At 37.8% G+C, this 21,851-nt stretch overlaps 2 protein-coding genes across 10 annotated transcripts in view; one reads left to right on the plus strand and one right to left on the minus strand.

Moving 5' to 3' along the window:
• Positions 1 to 8,440, plus strand: part of IFT80 (intraflagellar transport 80) — a 128,935-nt gene extending 120,495 nt beyond the window's left edge. For all 4 annotated transcript variants that reach the window (XM_039241957.1, XM_039241958.1, XM_039241959.1 and 1 more), the window contains one exon: positions 7,751 to 8,440. In XM_039241957.1, the coding sequence (XP_039097888.1) occupies positions 7,751 to 7,861 (111 nt within the window). In that variant the 3' untranslated portion in view covers positions 7,862 to 8,440. The remainder of the gene's footprint in view (positions 1 to 7,750) is intronic.
• The window catches only part of CUNH3orf80 (chromosome unknown C3orf80 homolog), a 59,511-nt gene that overhangs the window by 23,578 nt on the left and 14,082 nt on the right, over positions 1 to 21,851 (minus strand). The window contains exon 3 of one of the 6 annotated variants that reach the window (XM_039241964.1): positions 14,288 to 14,337. The exons of the other annotated variants lie outside the window; for them this stretch is intronic. The gene's annotated coding sequence lies outside the window, so the exon portion shown is untranslated. Of the gene's footprint in view, positions 1 to 14,287; positions 14,338 to 21,851 lie in introns of those variants that run through there. 6 annotated transcript variants of the gene reach the window in all.

Genomic DNA, 21,851 nt, shown 5'->3' on the forward strand with positions numbered 1-21,851 from the left:
TTATCATATGACTTGAGAAACTCAGTCTTTCTCCTCTTGTGTAGGGAAAAACACAGTTCTTCCCTGCTACGAAACTTTCACCTGTAAGTCTCCTTTACTATTCACACAGAACACTTCACTTATGGTCACCTAACATGTGGAGGTTTTCCCCCATGCCAACAAGCAATTCTCCAACACCAGCTGGGTGTCCTGCAATTTAACTCAACTCTGACACTAACTGGAGATAGCCTCAGATTCCATAGGTGAAGGGCTCAGCCCCACAAGATCAGATGCCAGTTACAAGCTCAGATTATTACTTATGCTTCTGATTTACCAGCTATAGATCTGAGGTCCCAGGAACCCCTGCCATAGGTTTTAGATGCCAGTCACAAGTCCAGGTTGTTACCTGCACTTCTGACTGACTTGCTATAAATCAGAGGTTCCCATGCCCCATTCTGGTTTGATTAGTTTGCTAGAACTAATTAGCTCACAGAACTAAGGAAACACTTACTTATGTTTACCAATTTATTAAAGGATATGATAAAGGGTACAGATGAATAGCCAGATGAAAAGATATTTAGGGCACGGTCTGGGAAGGTCCTACCCTCAGGAGCTCCTGTCTTTTCAGAGTTGGGGTGTGTTACCTTCCTAGTATGGATGTGTTCACCAGCCTAGGAGCTCTCTGAACCCTATACTTTGGTATTTTATGGAGGCTTCATCACATAGACATGATTGACCACTAACTCCATTTTTTTTTTTTTTTAATTTTTATTTATTTCTAGGAAAGAGAGAGAGAGACAGAGTGAGCAGGGGAGGGTCAGAGAGATAGGGAGACACAGACTCTGAAACAGGCTCCAGGCTCTGAGCTGGCAGTCAGCACAGAGCCCGACGCGGGGCTCAAACCCACGAACCTTGAGATCATGACCTAAGCGAAAGTCGGACGCTTAACCGACTAAGCCACCCAGGCGCCCCACTAACTCCATTTTTAACCCTTCTCCCTTCCCAAAGGAATTAGAAGCTGTTCCTAGCTTCTAATCATGGCTTGGTCTTTCTGGTTATCAGCCCTCATCTGGAAGCCATCCAAGGACTCTCCCAGAGTTGTCTCTTTAAAACAAAAGATGCTTCTATCACTCAGGAAATTACAAAGGTTTCAGGAGCCCTGTGTCAGGAACCAAGGTCAAGGACCAAAAATTAGAACAAAAGATGTTCCTAGTGCTGTTATCACTTAGAAAACTATAAGAGTTCTAGGAGTTCTTTGCCAGGAACTGGGAGCAGAGACCAATATATTTATTTTCTATTATCTCACACCATATTTAGAATACTGAGTGCCATGGTCTATATTTTTGGACTTCAGAACAGCTCTCAAAGTAGTAAAGCCTTTGAGACCATTCCTAGAGTTCTGCAATGCAACTTCAGCATCTGGATCCGGGACAGACATGAGTTGTCTGTTTCTTGGTAGGAAGGGATGTATTTTATAGTGGTCAACAGACCTTTTGTTTCATTCGAAGCTTCAGTATTAAAAATGAATCCTCTGGGAGTTTGGTCTATGGGAGCTTCCTCTACTACTGGGACAAACTCAGGATCCCTGGGACCTCTTAGGACTATACTCTAATCCACAGAATATGACAGCAGCAGCCACCACCACTACAGTGCTAAGCAGTCTGGAGAATCACCAATCACTTGACCTTTTGTCACAGTTCTGAAAATATGTTAAAACTGAGCACCCATATTAAATTTACTTTATGGCATAATTTTAAGCAGATTCATACTACTCTGCTTCCTCTTCATCATCCTCGCCATCAATATATTTTTCAGTATTTTCACATTAGGTGCTTTGGAGGACATAGAAAATATAGTTCTTACCCACAAATTTATAATTATTATACTTTCTATTATAGTTTCACATTATTATAATTAAAATTTTATTTTAGGGGTGCCTGGGTGGCTTAGTCGGTTAAGCGTCCGACTTTCGCTTAGGTCATGATCTCTCAGTTCGTGGGTTCGAGCCCCACATCGGGCTCTGTGCTGACTGCCAGCTCAGAGCCTGGAGCCTGTTTCAGAGTCTGTGACTCCCTCTCTCTCTGACCCTCCCCTGCTCACGCTGTCTCTCTCTCTCTCCTAGAAATTAAAAAAAAAAAAAAAATTATTTTAGATAGCAAAATTTAACATTTTTATCTTCTTTCTATTATCTATGTATTCAACTGTTAACCAAAATGTAATACTTCAATCACAAGAGTGGCAGAAATTTTCAAAATAGGATAGCCAGAACAACATGACTTTTAGGGGTTTTTTGAGATTTTTTTTTATCCTGAAATTATATAGGTTACTTTGACTCCGTCTGGTCCTACATTGTCATATCCTTTTTTTTCTTCATAAATGTAATTTGGAAGCTAACTAGAAATTATAAGGCAGTATTTTAAGATGAAAATTATTTTTTACTCAAAAATGCCCCACTGTTTATCTACCTTAGCCAAAATTTTTATTATATTGACATTTTACTTGCTAACTAACTGTTAAATAGAAAGAGGCCATTTTTAAAAACTAAGAAATTTATTCTAGATACTGGTGAATTCTGGTGGGCTCACAGTGCATAATGTGGAAGCTTATAAGAAGTGAAAAGTCTCATATACGTTTGTATTCATGAGCCCTGAAGTGTTATTTGGACATTTCTAGTTTAAAATCTGGAAACCTGGAATTTATCCAGTGTGGACTGTCTTCTAAGACCCCAACTAGGGTCATTGTACCTGGTCTACAACAGTGTTCAGTAAATATTTGTAATATTTATTGAGTACTTTCTGCAGACAATATACTACCCTTGCTATTTCAAATGTAAAAGTAAATATGGCAAACACTGACCCCAGCCTTATGAAGCTTATATTCAATGGAGGTGATTGTTAATAATACAGTTGTTAGTTGTGGTCATTGGCTTGAAGATGCTATAAAACTTGATGGATGGGGGTGCCTCAGTTGGTTAAGCATCTGACTTTGGCTCAGGTCATAATCTTGCAGTTTAGAAGTTCAAGCCCCACATCAAGCTCTCTGTTACCAGTGCGAAGCCTGCTTCAGATCCTCTGTTCTCCTCTCTCTCTGCCCACTCCCTGCTCATGTTCTCTCTCTCTCTCTCAAAAATAGAGTGGTGAGGATTAACAAAAACTTTCTAAGCAAGACAAACAATATTTGAGCTGACTAGGGTTGGGGTAGGAGAGGAAGTGGGGGTGGGCATGTTCCAGGCAGAGAGAGGCTCTTAAGTGAGAAACAGTAAAGAACAAAAGGGAGATTAAATTGAGGGTTCATAGGGCAAATTAAGGATTTTGGACTTTATCCTAAGACATGTGAAGTCATTCAAAGGAAGTAACATGATTGCTTTTCCTTTTTTTTTTTTTTTTTAATATTTTATTTATTTTTGAGAGAGAGAGATAGCATGAGCAGGGGAGGGTCAGAGAGAGAGGGAGACACAGAATCCGAAGCAGGCTCCAGGCTCTGAACTAGCTGTCAGCACAGAGCCTGATGCGAGGCCCACATCCTGAGCTGAAGTCGGATGCTTAACCAACTGAGCCACCCAGGCGCCCCTGCTTTTCCCTTTTAAAATCCTGATTCCTCAAAATAAATAGAAACTAAAGAATTTTCCACAAAATTATCTTGAGTAGGATTTTGTCAGTGTTAAAGGACCGAATGCATGAGGTCTTGAAAAAAATGAGGAGTTCCTAATAACTGCTCTGGATCCTGGGTACTGAGTAGTTGGAATATTGGTTGGGATCAGACATTGAAGGGTCTCAATACCATGTTAAGAGAATAGACTTCATAATTCAGGCAATGGGAAGGCTTGGAGGTTTGCAATCAAGAGAATGATTTGAAAGATACCTTCTGATGTAGAGGATGGATTGGAGGTAAGGGTAGTGATTAGGAGACCAGTTAGGAGATTACTATAATAGTTCCACCGGGAGATGGAAAGGGTAAGATTAATGTAAGAAAAAAATCAGTTAGTTGTAAAATCAAGAGAACATTGTGGTTGGAGGAGAGGTGATTAGGTTGGTTAGGCAAGACATTTGAGAACAACTTCAACATTTTTGTGGTTGTGTGATGGTGTAGTTGACTGGTAAATGGGGAGGGATGCCATTAATCTGGATAAGGAACATGAGAATATACAAGTTTTAGATCTTTTGAGTTTGAGTACATGAATACATTTTTTGTTTGTTTGTTTGAAGTCCCTGTAGGGTATCCAGATACAGATATCTAATGGGCAATTGGAAATATAATTGTGAACACTGAAGGATATTGACAAAGGAAGAATCAGGGCATGATAAATAAATTTATGGTCATGACCATGTAGGCATAGTTGAAAGTATGGGAGTTGATGCTATCTCCTAGGAAAGTATAAAAAAGTTGTAATTGGAACCCTGGTGAATACGAATACTAACAGCTAAGAGGTTACCTAGAGAGAGGTGCCTGGGTGGTTCAGTTAGTTGAGTGTCCAACTCTTGATTTTGGCTCAGGTCATGATCCCAGGGTCGTGAGATTGAGACACCCCCCCCCCCCACCACCACCACGCTGACAGTAGAGCCTGCTTGGAGTTCTCTCTCCCCCTCTGACCCTCTTTCCCTACCCCTCTCCCCCACTCACATATACACATGCTTTCTCTCTCTCTCTCTAATTTTTAAAAATTAAGTAAAACAAACTTTAAATTACTTTAAAAAAGAGGTTGTCTAGGGAAAAGAAACAGAAGGGGAAAAAGAGACTGAGAAGAACCTTTAGAAAGGAGAACACAAACCAGAAGAGAATGTTATTATATAGTCTGAGAGATTTTTCAAAGAGCTGTGGTCAACAAAGTCCAGGAAATGCTTCTACATCAGGATCTTTTTCTTCCTTTTGTCAGTGTGCTCTTCCCCAGATGTTCCCATGAACTCACTCATCCCCTTTAGGTCTTCACATCAAGTTTCTCAGAGACACCTTTTCCTACCAGTCTGTTTAGAATACAACACCCCATCCCCCCAACTCCACCCCTGGCACTCACTATTTCTTTTCCCTGTTTCCAAAAATCTTAGCACTTCTCACATTTTGTATATTTTTATATTTTCCGCTATTATTTGTCTCTGCCTATTTTCTATGAAAACTATGATTTTTATCAGTGTTAATTCACTGCTGAAGCCTGGCACCTAGAACAATCTTTGGCATATAGTAAGCACTAAATATTTATCGAACGAGTAATTGAATCATATGTAGGATGAAGAATGAAAACACTTGATGGTGGCATTAGTGAAAAATTCATGAAGTATGGTAGGAACACAGTCACATTAGAGTGTTCTGGGGAGAAAATGAGAGTCAGAAATGAGAACGAGGGTGGTAGTTTGCAGGGAGAAAGAATTGAGGGGGAAGGATGATGAGCAGCAGCCAGTTTGGCAAGGAAATTGAATATGATAACTGAAGGCAGATGTGTCCTAGTGGGGGAATGGAAGAAGATGGGATCAGGGATGTATGTGAAGAGGTTGGCCTGAGACAAGGGAAAGAGACAGAAAGATGAATACAGATGTAGGTAAACTTGTGTGAAGAAGGAAATTAAACGAATTCATGTATGATGGCCACTGTATTCTCTGGAAAGCCATTTGGTATGATTTTGAAATTACTTTTATGTGAATAAAAAGAATTTACCAGGGACTAGAATAAGAAGTGCCAAATAGTACTGACACTCCCTATAATAGAAAAAGATGTGTCTTGGTGTAGAGGTCAGTCGCTTGAAAGCTGTCATGGTGAGTACATCCTTATCTAAAACCCACTAGTAAAAATATTCTAGTCCAAGAGCTAAATTAGCAATAGGACACTGTTCTAAAACTGGATAAATGCCAAAGTGAAAGTGAAGCATTCATTTTCAATAGGATAGCTCTCAATTGGCACCCTCATTTGTACTCTAACAAGTGACAGTATAGATGTCATCAATTTTCTTGATGGACTTTCTGGTGCAACAGAGCAACAGTTGCTCAGTGTACGGTCAATATATGGATTTAATGTGATTGATTTGAGAAACATACATAAGTCAATTTAAGGCTGGAAGGCGGCCAAGGCATTCATCAAGTTTTGTCTTTCTCTTTGCAAATGTTTTGTTAGACACTTTAAAATATGTGTTTTACCATTTAAAAATATCAAGTTCTGGGGCGCCTGGGTGGCTTAGTCGGTTGAGCGACCGACTTTCGCTTAGGTCATGATCTTGCAGTTCGTGGGTTCGAGCCCCGCGTCGGGCTCTGTGCTGACTGCTAGCTCAGAGCCTGGAGCCTGTTTCATTCTGTGATTCTCTCTCTCTCTGACTCTCCCCTGCTCACGCTGTCTGTCTGTCTCTCTCTCTCCTAAAAATAAATAAAACATTAAAAAAATTAAAAAATAAATAAATAAATAAATAAAAATATCAAGTTCTGGCCTGATTGAAAAATGGGTCTTTCAAATAATCTAATATTTGCTCTGCCTTTCAGTGAGCTGTCACTTGCATCTTACCACAGACACTCACCTTTATTAGTAAGAAGGATTCTTTTAATTCATCCATTTTGTATATTATAGACAAGTATATGGAACTATCTTTTCTTTAAAGTGGCCAAAATATCCACAAATTACCATACAGAAATTTAGATGAAAGATATTGAAATAAAAAAGAGCCAAATGTGTAATTTTATCAACTTCCAGCATAAAAGAGGCAGAAAGCCCTGATAAAGTTAAATTTATCTCCCAGTTACTTAAAATAAATCTGCTCAGGCAGCAAGTAAGTACCTCAGTTTAATGCTACTTAGCTCCCATATATGAAGGTGAAAACCTATGCACTTTTGGCTCAGTCCCAGGGGTTGAGGCTTATTTCATTGTAAATCAGAATTAGGTTAATCTAGGACCCAATTTTTCTGTATCTTGCCTGAGACAACACACATTCCTAACGTAGTGATCTCCAAATTTTTTAAAACAATAGAATGCTTTTTCCTAAAGAATTTATTCATAGACCTCAAGGCAGAGTCCATAGCTAACACTGAGTATAATTAGCTTAGGGGAAAGGCAGGGCAGAGGGCATGGCAGGAACAGGGGTGCCTGGCTGGCTCAGTCAATCGGGCATGTGACTTGATCTCCTGGTTTTGAGTTTGAGTCCCACCTTGGGCATAGAGATTTTAAAAAAATGGAAACATAAAAATGGTACCACTTTTCAGTGATTGTTTTATATGTCCCCCAGCCTTGGTTATGCACCACACTTCCTTTGTTATCTTTTTGTCATTGTCTAAACCATCACCATGTCTATATTACTTTAACAATTGTTGTAAAGGAGTCCCTTTTTCAGAGTATGCTCAGGAGAAGCAAACATTCCCCTAGTCTTACTCATAGCTAGGCTTCTAATGGAAACCTCAGTAAAAGAAAAAAAAAAAAAAGTGCTAACCCATTTGAAACATGGCTAGGGCCCTGTCCATTTTTCCTCTTGTTTGGAGAACAGTCCACCTTTCCCGCTGTCCCCGAGGCACTTATGCAGAATCTGAAGTTTCCATGAGACTATTTAGATGTACTTTTTATAAACAGCTACAACTAGATTTTGGTGTTTTGAATCATAATGAGAGTCTTTCCTTTTAATTGTGGTAATTGTTCTGGTTGGTCTTATTCTTAAAGGTATTTTTTATTTGAGCATTAGTTTTTGTCTTTCATGCTCTCTTTTTTCTCTAGTGATTTAGAAGCCATCGTTCTATTTTTATTTACTCTTGGTTACCTTGGATTAAGAAAAATGTATTATACTATTATCAGTGTGTTTCTTCTTTTGCAGCTCCAAATAGATTGGGAGAAAATCAAAGCCAAAATTGAGATGGAAATTACTAAAGAACGAGAACGATCATCAAGCAGCCAGTCCAGCAAGAATATAGGCCTAAAGCACTAAATTCCTTGCTTACCATTAAGAAATTTTACACCTTTTGAAACATTCTGATTAACCAAGGGTAACCATATTTTTATTGCTAAAGAAAAAGTCAGAATCTTTAAGTTAAGCACTTATTGTGTATTTACCACTAAAAATACATTCAGAAAGACTAAGCACAAAATAATTGATTCAATTTCATCTTTTATATATTTTAGTCCAATAATTAGCAAAATATTTCCATATACTTATGACACACCTATTCAGTGTTGCTTATATTCCAGTTTTTTATCCATTATTTTATCCCTGAATCTTTAGCATGAACAAATATTAATGCTCATAATAAAACATTGGACCCTTTAAAATGTATGTTATCATTAATTTTTATTTGACCACTGAATCATAAGATGTTCTAAAAGTTTATTTATACAACAAAAATACATGAGGATTTATGAAAATGTATAACAGTACATCCATTTGTACATCAGTGTGCATAGCAGGATTATTAACAATAGCAAAAGAAGGACAAAAAAGATTCCTATCAATAAATGAATGGATAAACAAAATGTGGTATATACATATAGTGGAATATTATGCAGCCTTTAAAAGGGAAGATATTTCTGATGCATGCTACAACATGAACCTTGAAAATATCCTGTGAAATAAGCCAGACTATTGAATGATCCCACTTATATAAGGTGCCTAAAATAGGGATGTTCATTGAGACAGAAAGGAGAATAGTGGTTGTCAGGCCCTGGAGGGAGGTGGATATGGGGCATTTTTGTTCAATGAATACAGAATTCCTGTTTGGGATGAATGAATTCTGGAAATGGACAGTGGTGATTATTCCACAGCATTGTGAATATACTTAATGCCATTGAATGGTACAGTTAAAAATGGTTAAAATGGTAAATTTTATTATATATATATGTATATATATTTGGGGGTTTATATATAGATATCTTTAGATATAGATATCTTTAGAAAGATATAGATATCTTTACATATATATCATATATATATGACCATATATATATATATATGACCATAATTTTAGAAAGATATCTAGAATGGACAAGCAATGTTTTTCCTCATTCCTCTCCTGACTTGAGAATGTTCAGGCACTAGGGCCTGGAGTCTGAACTTGTGAAAATCTCCTTAAATGATAAACCTGTTTAACTACTTTTATTCAGTATGTCCTAAAATTATTGCCACAGCAGCTTTTGAGCATTAACCCAAATACTCCTTAGAAAGTCCTCCATGATGTAAATTTTGGAAAGGTGTATTATATATGTATTAGAAAATAATTACCTCTCTCATCCCCATTTAATTAATATATCTAGATTTATTTTATGAAAATATTCCTGTTTTTTCAACATATTTCTTTTCTTTTCTGGAATGTTGAAATATTCTGTTCTTCATCCAGATGCTGGGTACAAGAGTGAGTTTATTAGTTTATGAAATATGACTAGCAGTTTACTTATAAGTTGTACTTATTTATTGTTTTCTATATATTTCAATAAACAGTTTAAAAAGAAAAATGATTAAAAGGGTAAGTTTTATATCATATTTATTTTATTACAGTTTTAATTGTTAAAGAATATTATGAACTATGTCTCCATTCTAACAATTCTGATACTAACAAGGTGTTCTACAATTCAATCCTGATACTACTCAGAGTCATGTCGGGTCCCACAAGTTAGAGGGCAGCATCCCCAATTAGACTGCTCTTATTTAAGTTGTCAGCCACGTGCAGGGACCCCAGGATGCCCACACTTCTGACCTGGTGGCAAATTTGGGGGTTTCTACCATGCCCCCTTTGGGTTTGGTAATTCACTAGAATGACTCACTGGAATGCTTTACAGTTTTATTATAAAAGATACAAGTCAGGAAGAGCCAAGCAGAAGACATGCATAAAGTCTAGGAGAAAAGTGAGGTCTGGGAGGGGTAGGGGATGGGGGTGGGGCATAGTGCTTTCATGCTTTCTCTTTGTGGAATCTAGGACCCTCATCCTCCTAGAACATTGATGTGCTCACCAACCAGGAAGCTCTTATAGGACTTGCTGTTCTGAATTTTTTTTATCAGGGTTTTATTACATAGGTGCAATTAATTAAATCACTGGCCATGTGATTGAAATCTTCCTCTCCCTGGAGGTCAGGTGCTTGAAAGTTTTAGCACATTACCATGTGGATTTTCTGTGGACCAGTCCTCATCCTGAAGCTATCTATCTTCCATAACACACACACACACACACACACACACACACACACACACACACACACCAGTCATCTAATTAGCATAAAAAAGGCACTCCTATCACTCAGGAAATTCCAAGGATTCTGGAAGCTCTGTACCACCCACCCCCTACGCACCCCATCTCATACCAGATATATTGAGACCATCTCCTGGTCTTTGACCATGGGATCTTTTATAGCAAAGGTACATGTATAACTGAACATATAAAATGCAGCAACATTTAGAGGAATCAATGTGGGGTAAGGATAGGAAGCTGTTAATCAAGTTCCCAGTATGATTATTGGTATCAGTATTATCTTTTCAACAATGCAAGTGTGTTATAGCATATCACATTATGATAGACATAAACTGAAAACTAGGAGTCAAAAGATGCTGGCACATTACTAGAGTCCCATGCAGTCTCTAATAGTCCAGTAATCATCAAATACAATGAGTATTGTCAGAGTGAGGGCACTTAGGTTTGCAGGCTTCCTTCCATGCAGTCTTGTCAAGTTCCAAAAGCAGGAGTGGTCTCAGCTTCACACTTTCAGGCATCTGGTATAATTGACTTAAGAGACAGTATCTCTTGCTCTGAGCTTCTTTCCAAGCATTAATATTAGAAACACGTTTTATTCACATTGCATAACACATTTATTCATTCCTTTATTCTTAGCCACTATTCCTCCTCTCCATTTATCCCCAAACCTTTTCACCTTTGTAAGGGACCTTAGGTTCAGCCACTTTGCTGGTGTAGATTGCAGACAACAATACAAGTCTAGCAAAGGCCTCCCCTGCAGCCTACTCCCATTCATATAGGGTGGGGTATACAGGTACAGGACTAGTGGGCTATCCCTACCAATAGGCAATAAATATAACTGTATTCATTAGTCCCAACATTGCCAGATAGAGTGAAAGCACAGCTCATCCATTAAGCCGTTAGGAATTCTGATATAAATACTTTTAACAATTTGTTGCTTAGGAATCATTCCTGCTTCCAGCAATGTAGTTGCAGCCTTGGCCTAATGACCACTCTACCAGGTAGGAAAAAGAAAGTTAAAGGTGATATGGGAAAGGAAAAAAAGTATAGTTATCATACCAGCATCCTCCCCCACCCCTTGACTCCAAATCCAGAATAGTGGGAGCCCCCATAGCCCCCTTATATTGAATGTGAGCACACACTTGTGAAGGAATGTAAGCTAGCCCTTCTTGCCCTTGTCTCCCCCTTCCCCATTTAGATAACCCATGTTTCAACTGCCTGTTCTAATACTTTACCAAAGTAGTCCCCCCCTTATCTGTGGTGTTGATTTCCACAGTTTTAGCTACCCATGGTCAACCATGGTCCAGAAGCAGGTATTCCTCCTTCTGACCTCTTGTCAGGTCAATAGTAGCCTAACACTAAAGTCACAATGTCTATGTCATTCACCTTACTTTATCTCATCATGGAGGCATTTTATCATCTCACATTATCACAAGAAGCAGGGTGAGTACAGCACAATAAGGTATTTGAGAGAGGGTGGGGAGAGACACCACATTCACACAACTTTTATTATAGTGTATTGTTACAATTCTATTTTCTTTGTAGTTATTGTTAATCTCTTACTGTGCTTAATTTATAAATTAAACGTTATCATAGGGATGTAGGTATAGGAAGGAACATAGTATATTTAGGCTTTGGTACTCCCCACAGTTTCAGGGATGCAGTGAGGGTCTCAGAACATATCCCCTAGGGATAAAGGCGACTACTATATTTCTCTGCCCATTGTTGGATATGATGGGCTGTAAAGTGTCTTCCTTAGTCTGAAGAAATGTGACTCAGTGGTCCAAATCTGTGCAATATCTTCTGCTCCATTTCTCTTATAGTACTCTGAGCATTTGCATCTATCACTGGGTCAGCAAAGGACAACTCAGAGTCCGTGTCTATTTCTGTCAGGACCCACTTGTAGCCCCCTAGGGCTACAGGCATCAGTCTGATCAGTCTGACTTGTCAGCTGTGTACAAGGACTACCCCCTACCCTCACCCCAGGAATCCTCCCCATAACCATCTCCAGCCTCTAAATCTCTCTTGTTGGCAGACAAAACAGTTCTTGTTGTCATTTCATGCCTCAGAGTGTGCAAAGGGAATATGTCTAGATTTGGCCCATCTCTGCATTGTTACTCCTTTCATTAACCCAAATGGCTATCTCAAGTGAGCATGCCAGGGTATCTGTTCATTGATTCTAATCATCTTCTGATGCTGGAAGACGGTTCTGATGGCCACTGAAATGGCCTACTTTAATGCACCCTTCAGATTTCCTTAGTTATTTCAATGGGGCCATGCCCAGTAAGGGAATCTTCCATTGCCCTTCTGCCTGACCATATGGCCGGGCCACTGGCCACTGCCTATGAGTAGGTCAAAATCCAAACATAAGGGTAAACAGCATGCAGTGCAGCTCACCGAGCTAATTTATTTTACCTTTTTTAGTCAGAGTGTTGGCCTTCCAAACAATGTTGTGTGTTCATGATGAAACTGCCATTCATCAGCCAAGCAGGTATTTGTTGGTCAGCTGAGAGCTGTTCACAGGGCACCTTCCAAGTGATGATAGAATCCTGTAGCTCCTCACATGGTTTCAGAGTCACTCTTGGGGAAATGAATCTACCTGTTCATGAATATGCTCCATGCATTCCCCTGCTGGTGTGTTCCTGCACAAAGCATTTCTATTTTGTTATGAACTCTTCTGGACACTGTGTTCCTCGTTAGCGTATTTCTCTGACATCACCCAAGACATCCTGGGTATTTCAAGTTTCAAGATTATTTTATATTCTTCATTCAGAGGCAGTTTCAATTAGTATCTGATAGCAAGCTAGTAATTACTTCTCCAGATGGAAATTCTCTAGTCCAAATTCCCAGCAGTCATGGCTGGGAGGTGCTTATGGGCTTTTGTGATAAGCCAGTTTACACTCCACATGTGGCTATTATGTGGAGGATTTGTCCCTACCACCACTCTAGCTTCTGTATTGCATGGACCTGGACAATCTTATTCATTCCCGTTTAACATGTCTAATGAATATGGCTTGAAGGAAGGATTTACATGCCTTCTGTTTTACAATGCTAGGTCATTTTCCCCAGATACAATATCCGTTCCCATAATTCATTCAGATAAGAGTCATAACCACTTCACATAAAGCTTGTTCCAATATATCAGTTTTTGTTCAGACTGTCACCTTAATGCCATCAACTCTTGCATTTTTCTGCACTCTCCTCATGGAATCTGGTCACAACATTCTCCCAGCATATCACTGTGTTCACCAATCAGGAGGGTTCTCCTAGTGTCAATGTCCCAGGGTTTGTTGTTTGTTTAAATCGGACTCATTACATAGGCATGCTTGATAAAATCACTGGTTTTGTGATTAATATCTGGCCTTTGTCCTCTCCCTGGAGGCCAGGTGGCTGGAAGATCTAGTCCTCTACTTGGCTGGTTTTTCTGGTGACCAGCACCCACCCTAGAGCTATCCAGAGGCTTCTAGAGTCACTTTATTAGCATAACACACTTACATCTCTCAGGAAGTTCCAAGGGCTTTGGAAGCTCTGTGCCAGAAATGGGGGGCAAAGACCAGAGATACTCTTTTATTAAATCACAATATCACTTTCACAATCATACTGAATTATATTTATATGTTCTTTCGTCTTATGCTGAAAAAAATATCTATTGAAGTTTTATTTGACTTTAATAATTTCATACATTTTGGGTTGTTTGATCTAATTTAGTGCATTTTTAAATGTATATATAAATATTTTGTATATTTCCTAAACATTAAAGAAGAGTTTATTGCAGAAAAGCTGGGGTCTCCCTATTACAGATGAATGGTATTTTGAGGGTTTTATGATCCCTCTAAAAATGCTTTGTCATAGAGACTATGGTATGTAGTATGGAACCTAAGTTATAACAAAAAAATAAGTAAGTTTTAAAGCAAGCATATTTTAGAAAATGATTTACCATAGCAAACAGTTACCATGAGTATATCTTCAAATATCTGTCATTTTGTACCTATAGAAAATACATTCATTTCTGAAAATGTATGCTATATAAATTCTGTTTAGATAAATACCTCAATCAATTTTCCTTGTAAATTCTTACACTGAAAAAAACATAAGAATTTACCAGGTATACAGCATAAAAAGATAATATCCATAATAAAAATATATGGATTTTTATTTGTTCTGAAGATTTGTTGATCTGTAGATAGAATTGTGGCAGAATCACTTGTCAGATTTCTTTAAAGACCATCTGTAAAAGCCAAAGAGAAGGTGATGAAAGTAACTCTTTTAAAAAGACCTGTCTTGGGGCACCTGGGTGGCTCAGTTGGTTAAATGTCCAACTTCAGCCCAGGTCATGATCTCCATGTTCATGGGTTCAAGCCCTGTGTTGGGCTCTGTGCTGACAGCTCAGCGTCCGGGGTCTACTTTGGATTCCTCTGTCCTTCTCTTTCTGTCCCTCCTTTGCTCATGCTCTGTCTCTCTCTCTCTCAAAAATAAATAACATTTTTAATAAAAGAACAAATAAAATTTTAAAATTTTTTTAAAAATTAAAAAAAATAAAATATAAAATAAAATAAATAAAATAAAATACCTGTCTTTATCTTCTCCTTGCTGGCAGCATGTATATTATCAGTATCTCCTGCTTAGTGGTAAATGGCCTTTGGGCCAAAAAATTTATGAGATTTTCACAATCTTATATTGCCTGTAACAAAGTCATTTTCTCATTCTGCCTGCTTTACTCTAAAGCTGCTCTGTCTGTACAAGTTGGCTTGAGCTGTTGGACATCACTGTCTGGTCATCACATGCTTACTATGCACTGTGCATAATTTTTTAAATGTAGTGATTTCTAAAATAGACTGTTTCAGAGCAATATAGAGTAATTCAACTTTTCAGATGTTTCTAGATGTTCTAGATGATCTAAAATGCTCTTGTATTCTAATAATCTTCTGTAAAGTTGCATTCTTTTTTTTTTTTAATGTTTATTTTTTAGAGAGAGAGATAGCACAAACGGGGGAGGGGCAGAGAGAGAGAGGGAGACACAGAATTTGAAGCACGCTCCAGGCTCCGAGCTGTCAGCACAGAACCCAATGTGGGGCTTGAACTCACAAACCATGAGATCATGACCTGGGCCGAAGTTGGACACTTAACTAGAGTTTGCAAGCCTGGAAATTCCACATGTCTAGCATGAAATGCTAGAATGTCATGTTACTGAGATTAACATTTATAATGTGCTAGATTAAATTAGAAATTTTACATACCCTTAATAGTAAAATCTGCCAATTTTCCAATGTTTTTCCCCTGCTTTTCAATAGGTGTCATTGACATATTATTTTCTCTTCATTTTCTGTTTTTAAGGTTGATGCAAACAAATATGCACAACAAAAGGCACAAAGTGTAATCTTTTTCTACCTGCTATCTGTTCTGAATGGCTGTGTCACAAAAGGTAACCTTAAAAAGCATTATATTAATGGATTCAGGACTATAATGAATTTGTCCCTGACTTAACAGAAATACCAGATAGTGAAACTAAAATTCTATCCTATAAGTCTAGTAGTATTACTTAGTCAAAATAGTGATAAAAGCAGTCAGAATCAAAACATTATAACTAAAAGTCAATAAAATTCCCTTTTGTGGCACTTGTCTTCCCAAAATAAAATCTTTTCTTCTCATTCTTGGGGCACCTGGCTGGCTCAGTCGAAGGAGCATATGGCTCTTGATCTTGGGGTCGTGAGTACAAGCCCCATGTTGGGTATAGAGGTTACTTGAAAATAAATAACTTTTAAGAAATATTTTTTTCTCATTCTTGATGAATACCTACACTTCAAACACCAAAATTCACTTATTAAATATGTCACCTACTGTGGCTTGGGCACTGTTCCAGGTGACAGAGACACAGTAGTGAGGAAAACAGATATTTTTGTCCTCTTGTGAAGCTGACATTTTAGTGGGAGGGAGACAGACCATAAACAGATAACCAAAAAATATGACATGTCAGATATCAATGAGACAAAGCACAAAGCAGATAGAAAGCTCCTGGGGATGATTTAAAATAAGGTGTAATGGGAAAGTGTCACTGAACAGGTACAATTTGAACAAACACTTCAAGGAAGTGATGCTCAATTTAAATTTCTTCCAAATAACATAGAAAATCATCAAATAAAATTCCTATTCTATGAGGTTATGTTATCCTTCTCTAACTTAATTTAAAATGTGCTAATCTACAAAAGTAATTCTGCATGGTTTTGACATTAATAGTATCATAAATCACACAAAACATGGCTTACCTGTGAAAAGAATTTATTTACATAGTCATAATAATGTAAACACTGAATATTTATCTAACCAAATTATAATTATTCAGGTCCATAATCCCATATCTAAAACCCTTGGGCCAAATATGTTTCAGAATTCAAATTTGTTTAAGAAATGCAATGGTATTCAAATTTTTTTTGTAATACAGTTCATAGTTTATTACAGAACATCCCAGAAGGGTCTTAGCTATCACTCTCTACTCAAACATACTGATATTTCTGCAGTGTAACATGAATATTTACATTAAGAAATAGGAATAAAATTAGAAGTCATTTCTCATCAGTTTTGCTGTCAAATGAGTTTAGGTTGGATGAATTATGAAACAGTGTTTGAGATCTAGAATTGGGGATATGGGATTGTGGGCTTGTTTTGGAGGAAATGGGATGCATATGTTGGAGGGGGATAAATGGAAGGGGTAAAAAAGGGAAAAAAACTTCATTTTTCATAGTGGAAAGGCAATAAATAATGCCAAAAAATCAAGAAATAATATACATGTTATTTAGTGATACAGCCATAAATAGCAAAAGAGCCAGCTGAAGGAGCTGAAACTGGTTACTTCTAGGGAGGGGGACATCAAGAAGGAGTTCAGTCCTGCTGTTTTTCACAGCAAGCCTCCTAGAACTATTTGCTTACTTAAATATGTGCATATTTATATAACTTTGACAAAAACAAAAACAGATTCTTAAAAAGTCACTAGTTAAGAGAAAGTATGCAAAGCACATGTCTGACAAAGGACTTGTACCAGAATACATAAAGAACTATCAAATCTGAATGTTAAAAAAAAAAAACCATTATAAAATGGGCAAGAGACATGAACAGACATTTTACCAAAGAGGATATATAGGTGGCAAATTATGCACATGAAAAGGTGCTCAACATCTTAGCCATTAGAGAAATGCAAATTGAAACTCCAACAATCAGAATGGCTAATATAAACTGGTGATAACACCAAATGGTGGCAGGGATGCAGAGAAACAGGATCACTCATATATTGCTGGTAAAAACAAATGTTATAGTCAGTAACAGAAAAAGTAAGGCAGTTTTTGGCAAGACTAAATAAACATGCACATATCATATGATCCAAAGATTACACTATTGTGTGTTTATCCCAGAGAAATGAAAATGTTCATAGTAGCTCAATACATAACAGCCAAGAACTGAAAACAATGCAAACATGCTTCGATGGGTGAATGGTTTAACAAATTGTGGAACATCCATATCATGATATACTATTCAGTAGTTAAAACGATTGCTACACATAACAACTTAGGTAGATCTCTAGGGAATTATAGTAAAGGTTATTTACTATATGATTCCATTTACATAATGTCCTTAAAAATAACAAAACAGAGGTGGAGAACAGACTAGTGGATGCCAAGAGTTAAGGATTAATTGGAGACTACAAAAGGTAGCATGAGAAGCTCTGAAAGAATAGAATAAATTTGTACCTTGATTGTGGTGGTGGTTACACAAAGCTACACGTGATAAGACTGCATGGAAACAAAAACCTTAGGTACAGGGGCGCCTGGGTGGCTTAGTCGGTTAAGCGTCCGACTTTCACTTAGGTCATGATCTCGCGGTTCGTGGGTTCGAGCCCCGCGTCGGGCTCTGTGCTGACTGCCAGCTCAGAGCCTGGAGCCTGTTTCAATCTGTGACTCCCTCTCTCTCTGACCCTCCCCTGCTCACGCTGTCTCTCTCTCTCTCTCTCTCTGTGACTCCCTCTCTCTCTGACCCTCCCCTGCTCACGCTGTCTCTCTCTCTCCTAGAAATAAAAAAAAAAAAAAAAAAAATCTTGAAGACTTAAAATAAAATTAAAAAAAAAAAAACCTTAGGTACAAAATAGTATTATATACATATATTTACTATAAATACATCTCTATGTAGTAAAAAACTACAGAGAATATTCTGGAAGGATATTTACCACACAGTGGTTAAATCTCAAGTTGAAGGAGTGGGCAGGATTGAGGGTAGGAGTGGTTAGAGGGGATTTTGTTTTAATATTTTCTTTTTTTAAATTAAATTAATTTACTACTGTTTATTATTATTATTTTTAATTTACATCCAAGTTTGTTAGCATATAGTGCAATAATGATTTCAGGAGTAGAATCCAGTGATTCATCCCCAGCATACAACACCCAGTGCTCATCCCAACAAGTGTCTTCCTTAATGCCCCTTGCCCATTTAACCCAACCCCCACCCACAACCCCTCCAGAACCCCTCAGTTTGTTCTCTGTATTTGAGTCTCTTGTGTTTGTTCCCCTCCCTGTTTTTATATTATTTTTGCTTCCCTTCCCTTATGTTCATCTGTTTTGTATCTTAAATTCCACATATGAGTGAAATCATATGATATTTGCCTTTCTGTGACTGGCTAATTTTGCTTAGTATAATATACCCTAGTTCTATCCATGTTGTTGCAAATGGCAAGATTTCATTCATTTTGATTGCCAAGTAATACTCCATTGTATATATACATATACCACGTCTTCTTTATCCATTCATCTGTTGATGAACCTTTGAGCTCTTTCCATACTTTGGCTATTGTCAATAGTGCTGCTATAAACATTGGGATGCATCTGCCCCTTAGAAACAGCAATTCTGTATCCTTTGGATAAATGCCCAGTACTGCAATTGCTGAGTCATAGCATAATTTTATTTTTAATTTTTTGAGGAACCTCCACACTGTTTTCCAGAGTGGCCGCACCATTTTGCATTCTCACCAGCAGTGCAAAAGGGCCCCTCTTTCTCCACATCCTCATCAACATCTGTTGTTGCCTGAATTGTTAATGTTAGCCATACTGACAGGTATGAGGTGTTATCTCAATGTGGTTTTGATTTGTATTTCCTTGATTATGAATGATGTTGAGCATTTTTTCATGTGTCTGTCAGCCACCTGGATGTCTTCTTTGGAGAAGTGTCTATTCATGTCTTTTGCCCATTTCTTCATGGGATTATTTGTTTTTTGGGGTGTTGAGTTTGATAAGCTTTTTTTTTTATAGATTTTGGATACTAACTCTTTATCTGATATGTCATTTGCAAATATCTTCTCCCATTCCGTTGGTTGCCTTTTAGTTTTGCTGATTGTTTCCTTCACCATGCAGAAGGCTTTTTCTCTTGATGAGGTCCCAAGTTCATTTTTGCTTTTGTTTCCCTTGCTTCCGGAGACATGTTGAGTAAGAAGTTGCTGTGGCCAAGGTCAAAGATGTTTTGCCTGCTTTCTCCTCAAGGCTTCTGATGGCTTCCTGTCTTACATTTAGGTCTTCCATCCATTTTGAGTTTATTTTTGTTTATGGTGTAAAAAAAGTAGTCCAGGTTCAATCTTCTGCAAAGCGCAGTCCAGTTTTCCCAGTACCATTTGCTGAAAAGACTGTCTTTATTCCATTGGATATTCTTTTCTACTTTGTCAAAGATTAGTTGGCTATACATTTGTGGGTCCATTTCTGGGTTCTCTATTCTGTTCCCTTCATCTGAGTGTCTATTTTTGTGCCAGTACCATACTGCCTTGATTATTAGAGCTTTGTAATGCATCTTGAAGTCCGGAATTCTGGTTTTCTTTTTCAGGATTGCTAAGGCTATTCGTGGTCTTTTCTGGTTCCATACAAATTTTAGGATTGTTTGTTCTAGCTCTGTATAGAATTCTGGTATTATGTTCATAGGGATCACATTGAATATGTAGATTGCTTTGGGTAGTGTTGATGTTTTAACAATATTTGTTCTTCTAATACATGAGCATGGAATATTTTTTCCATTTTTTGTATCTTCTTTAACTTATTTCATCAGTTTTTTTTATAGTTTTCAGTGTATAGATTTTCACCTATTTACTTAGGTTTATTCCTAGGTATTTTTTTTTGTTGCAATTGTAAATTGGATCGATTCCTTGATATCTCTTTCTGCTGTTTCATTATTGGTGTATAGAAATGCAACTGATTTCTGTGCACTGATTTTATATCCTATGACTTTGCTGAATTCATGGATCAGTTCTAGCAGCATTTTGGTGAAATTGTTTGGGCTTTCCATATAGAGAATCATGTCATCTATGAAGAGTGAAAGTTTGACTTCCTCCTTGCTGATTTGGATGACTTTTTTTTTTTTTTGGTTGTTTTTTTTTTTTTTTTTTTTTCTAGGAGACAGAGAGAGAGAGAGAGCGTGACGCGGGGCTCGAACCCACGAACCGCGAGATCANAGACAGGCTCCAGGCTCTGAGCTGGCAGTCAGCACAGAGCCCGACGCGGGGCTCGAACCCACGAACCGCGAGATCATGACCTAAGCGAAAGTCGGACGCTTAACCGACTAAGCCACCCAGGCGCCCCTGGATGACTTTTTAAAAAAAAGTTATTAATGTTTATTTTTGAGAGAAAAAGACAAACACAAGTGGGGGAAGGACAGACAGAGAGGGAGACACAGAATCCAAAGCAGGCTCCAGGCTCTGAGCTGTCAGCACAGAGCCTGATGTAGGGCTCAAATTTGTGAACCATGAGATCATGACCTGAGCCTAACCAACTGAGATACCCAGAAGTAAAGTCTTATTGCTGAGGCTAGGACTTCCAATACTATGTTGAATAACAGTGGTGAGAGTGGACACCCTGTCATGTTCCTGACCTTAGAAGGAAAGCTCTCAATTCTTCCTCATTGAGGATGATTTTAGCAGTGGGTCTTTCATATATGGTGTTTAAGATCTTGAGATATGATCTTTCTCTCCCTACTTTCTTGAGGGTTTATATCAAGAAAGGATGCTGTATTTTGTCTAATGCTTTCTCTGCACCTATTGAGAAGATCATGTGGTTCGTATCCTTTCTTTGATTAATGTGATGTATCACATTGATTGATTAGCAGATATTGAACCAGCCCTGGATCCCAGGTATAAATCCCACTTGGTTGTGATGAATAACTCTTTTAATGTATTGTTGGATCTAGTTGGCTAGTATCTTGTTGAGAATTTTTTGCATCCATGTTTATTGGGGAAATTGGTCTGTAGTTCTCCTTTTTAACGGGGTCTTTGTCTTAGTTTTGGAATCAAGGTAATGCTGGCCTTGTAGAATGAGTTTGGAAGTTTTCCTTCCATTTCTAATTTTTGGAACAGCTTCAAAAGAACAGGTGTTAACTCTTCTTTAATGTCTGATAGAAGTCCCCTGGAAAGGCATCCAGCTCTGGACTCTTGTTTTTTGGGAGAGTTTTGATTACTGATTCAATTTTCTTACTGGTTATGGATCTGTTCAAATTTTCTATTTCCTCCTGTTTCAGTTTTGGTAGTTTCTATGTTTCTAGGAATTTGTCCATTTCTTCCAGATTGCCCAATTTGTTGGCATATAATTGCTCATAATATTCTCTTATTATTGTTTGTGTTTCTGCAGTTTTGATTGTGATCTCCTCTTCCATTTGTGATTTTATCAATTTGGGTCCTTTCCTTTTTCATTTTGATCAATCTGGTAGGGGTTTGTCAATTTTGTTGATTCT

The sequence above is a fragment of the Hyaena hyaena genome, unplaced genomic scaffold (assembly GCF_003009895.1).
Source record: "Hyaena hyaena isolate Hyena2069 unplaced genomic scaffold, ASM300989v1 scaffold_203, whole genome shotgun sequence".
In the NCBI taxonomy this organism is placed as follows: Eukaryota; Metazoa; Chordata; class Mammalia; order Carnivora; family Hyaenidae; genus Hyaena; species Hyaena hyaena.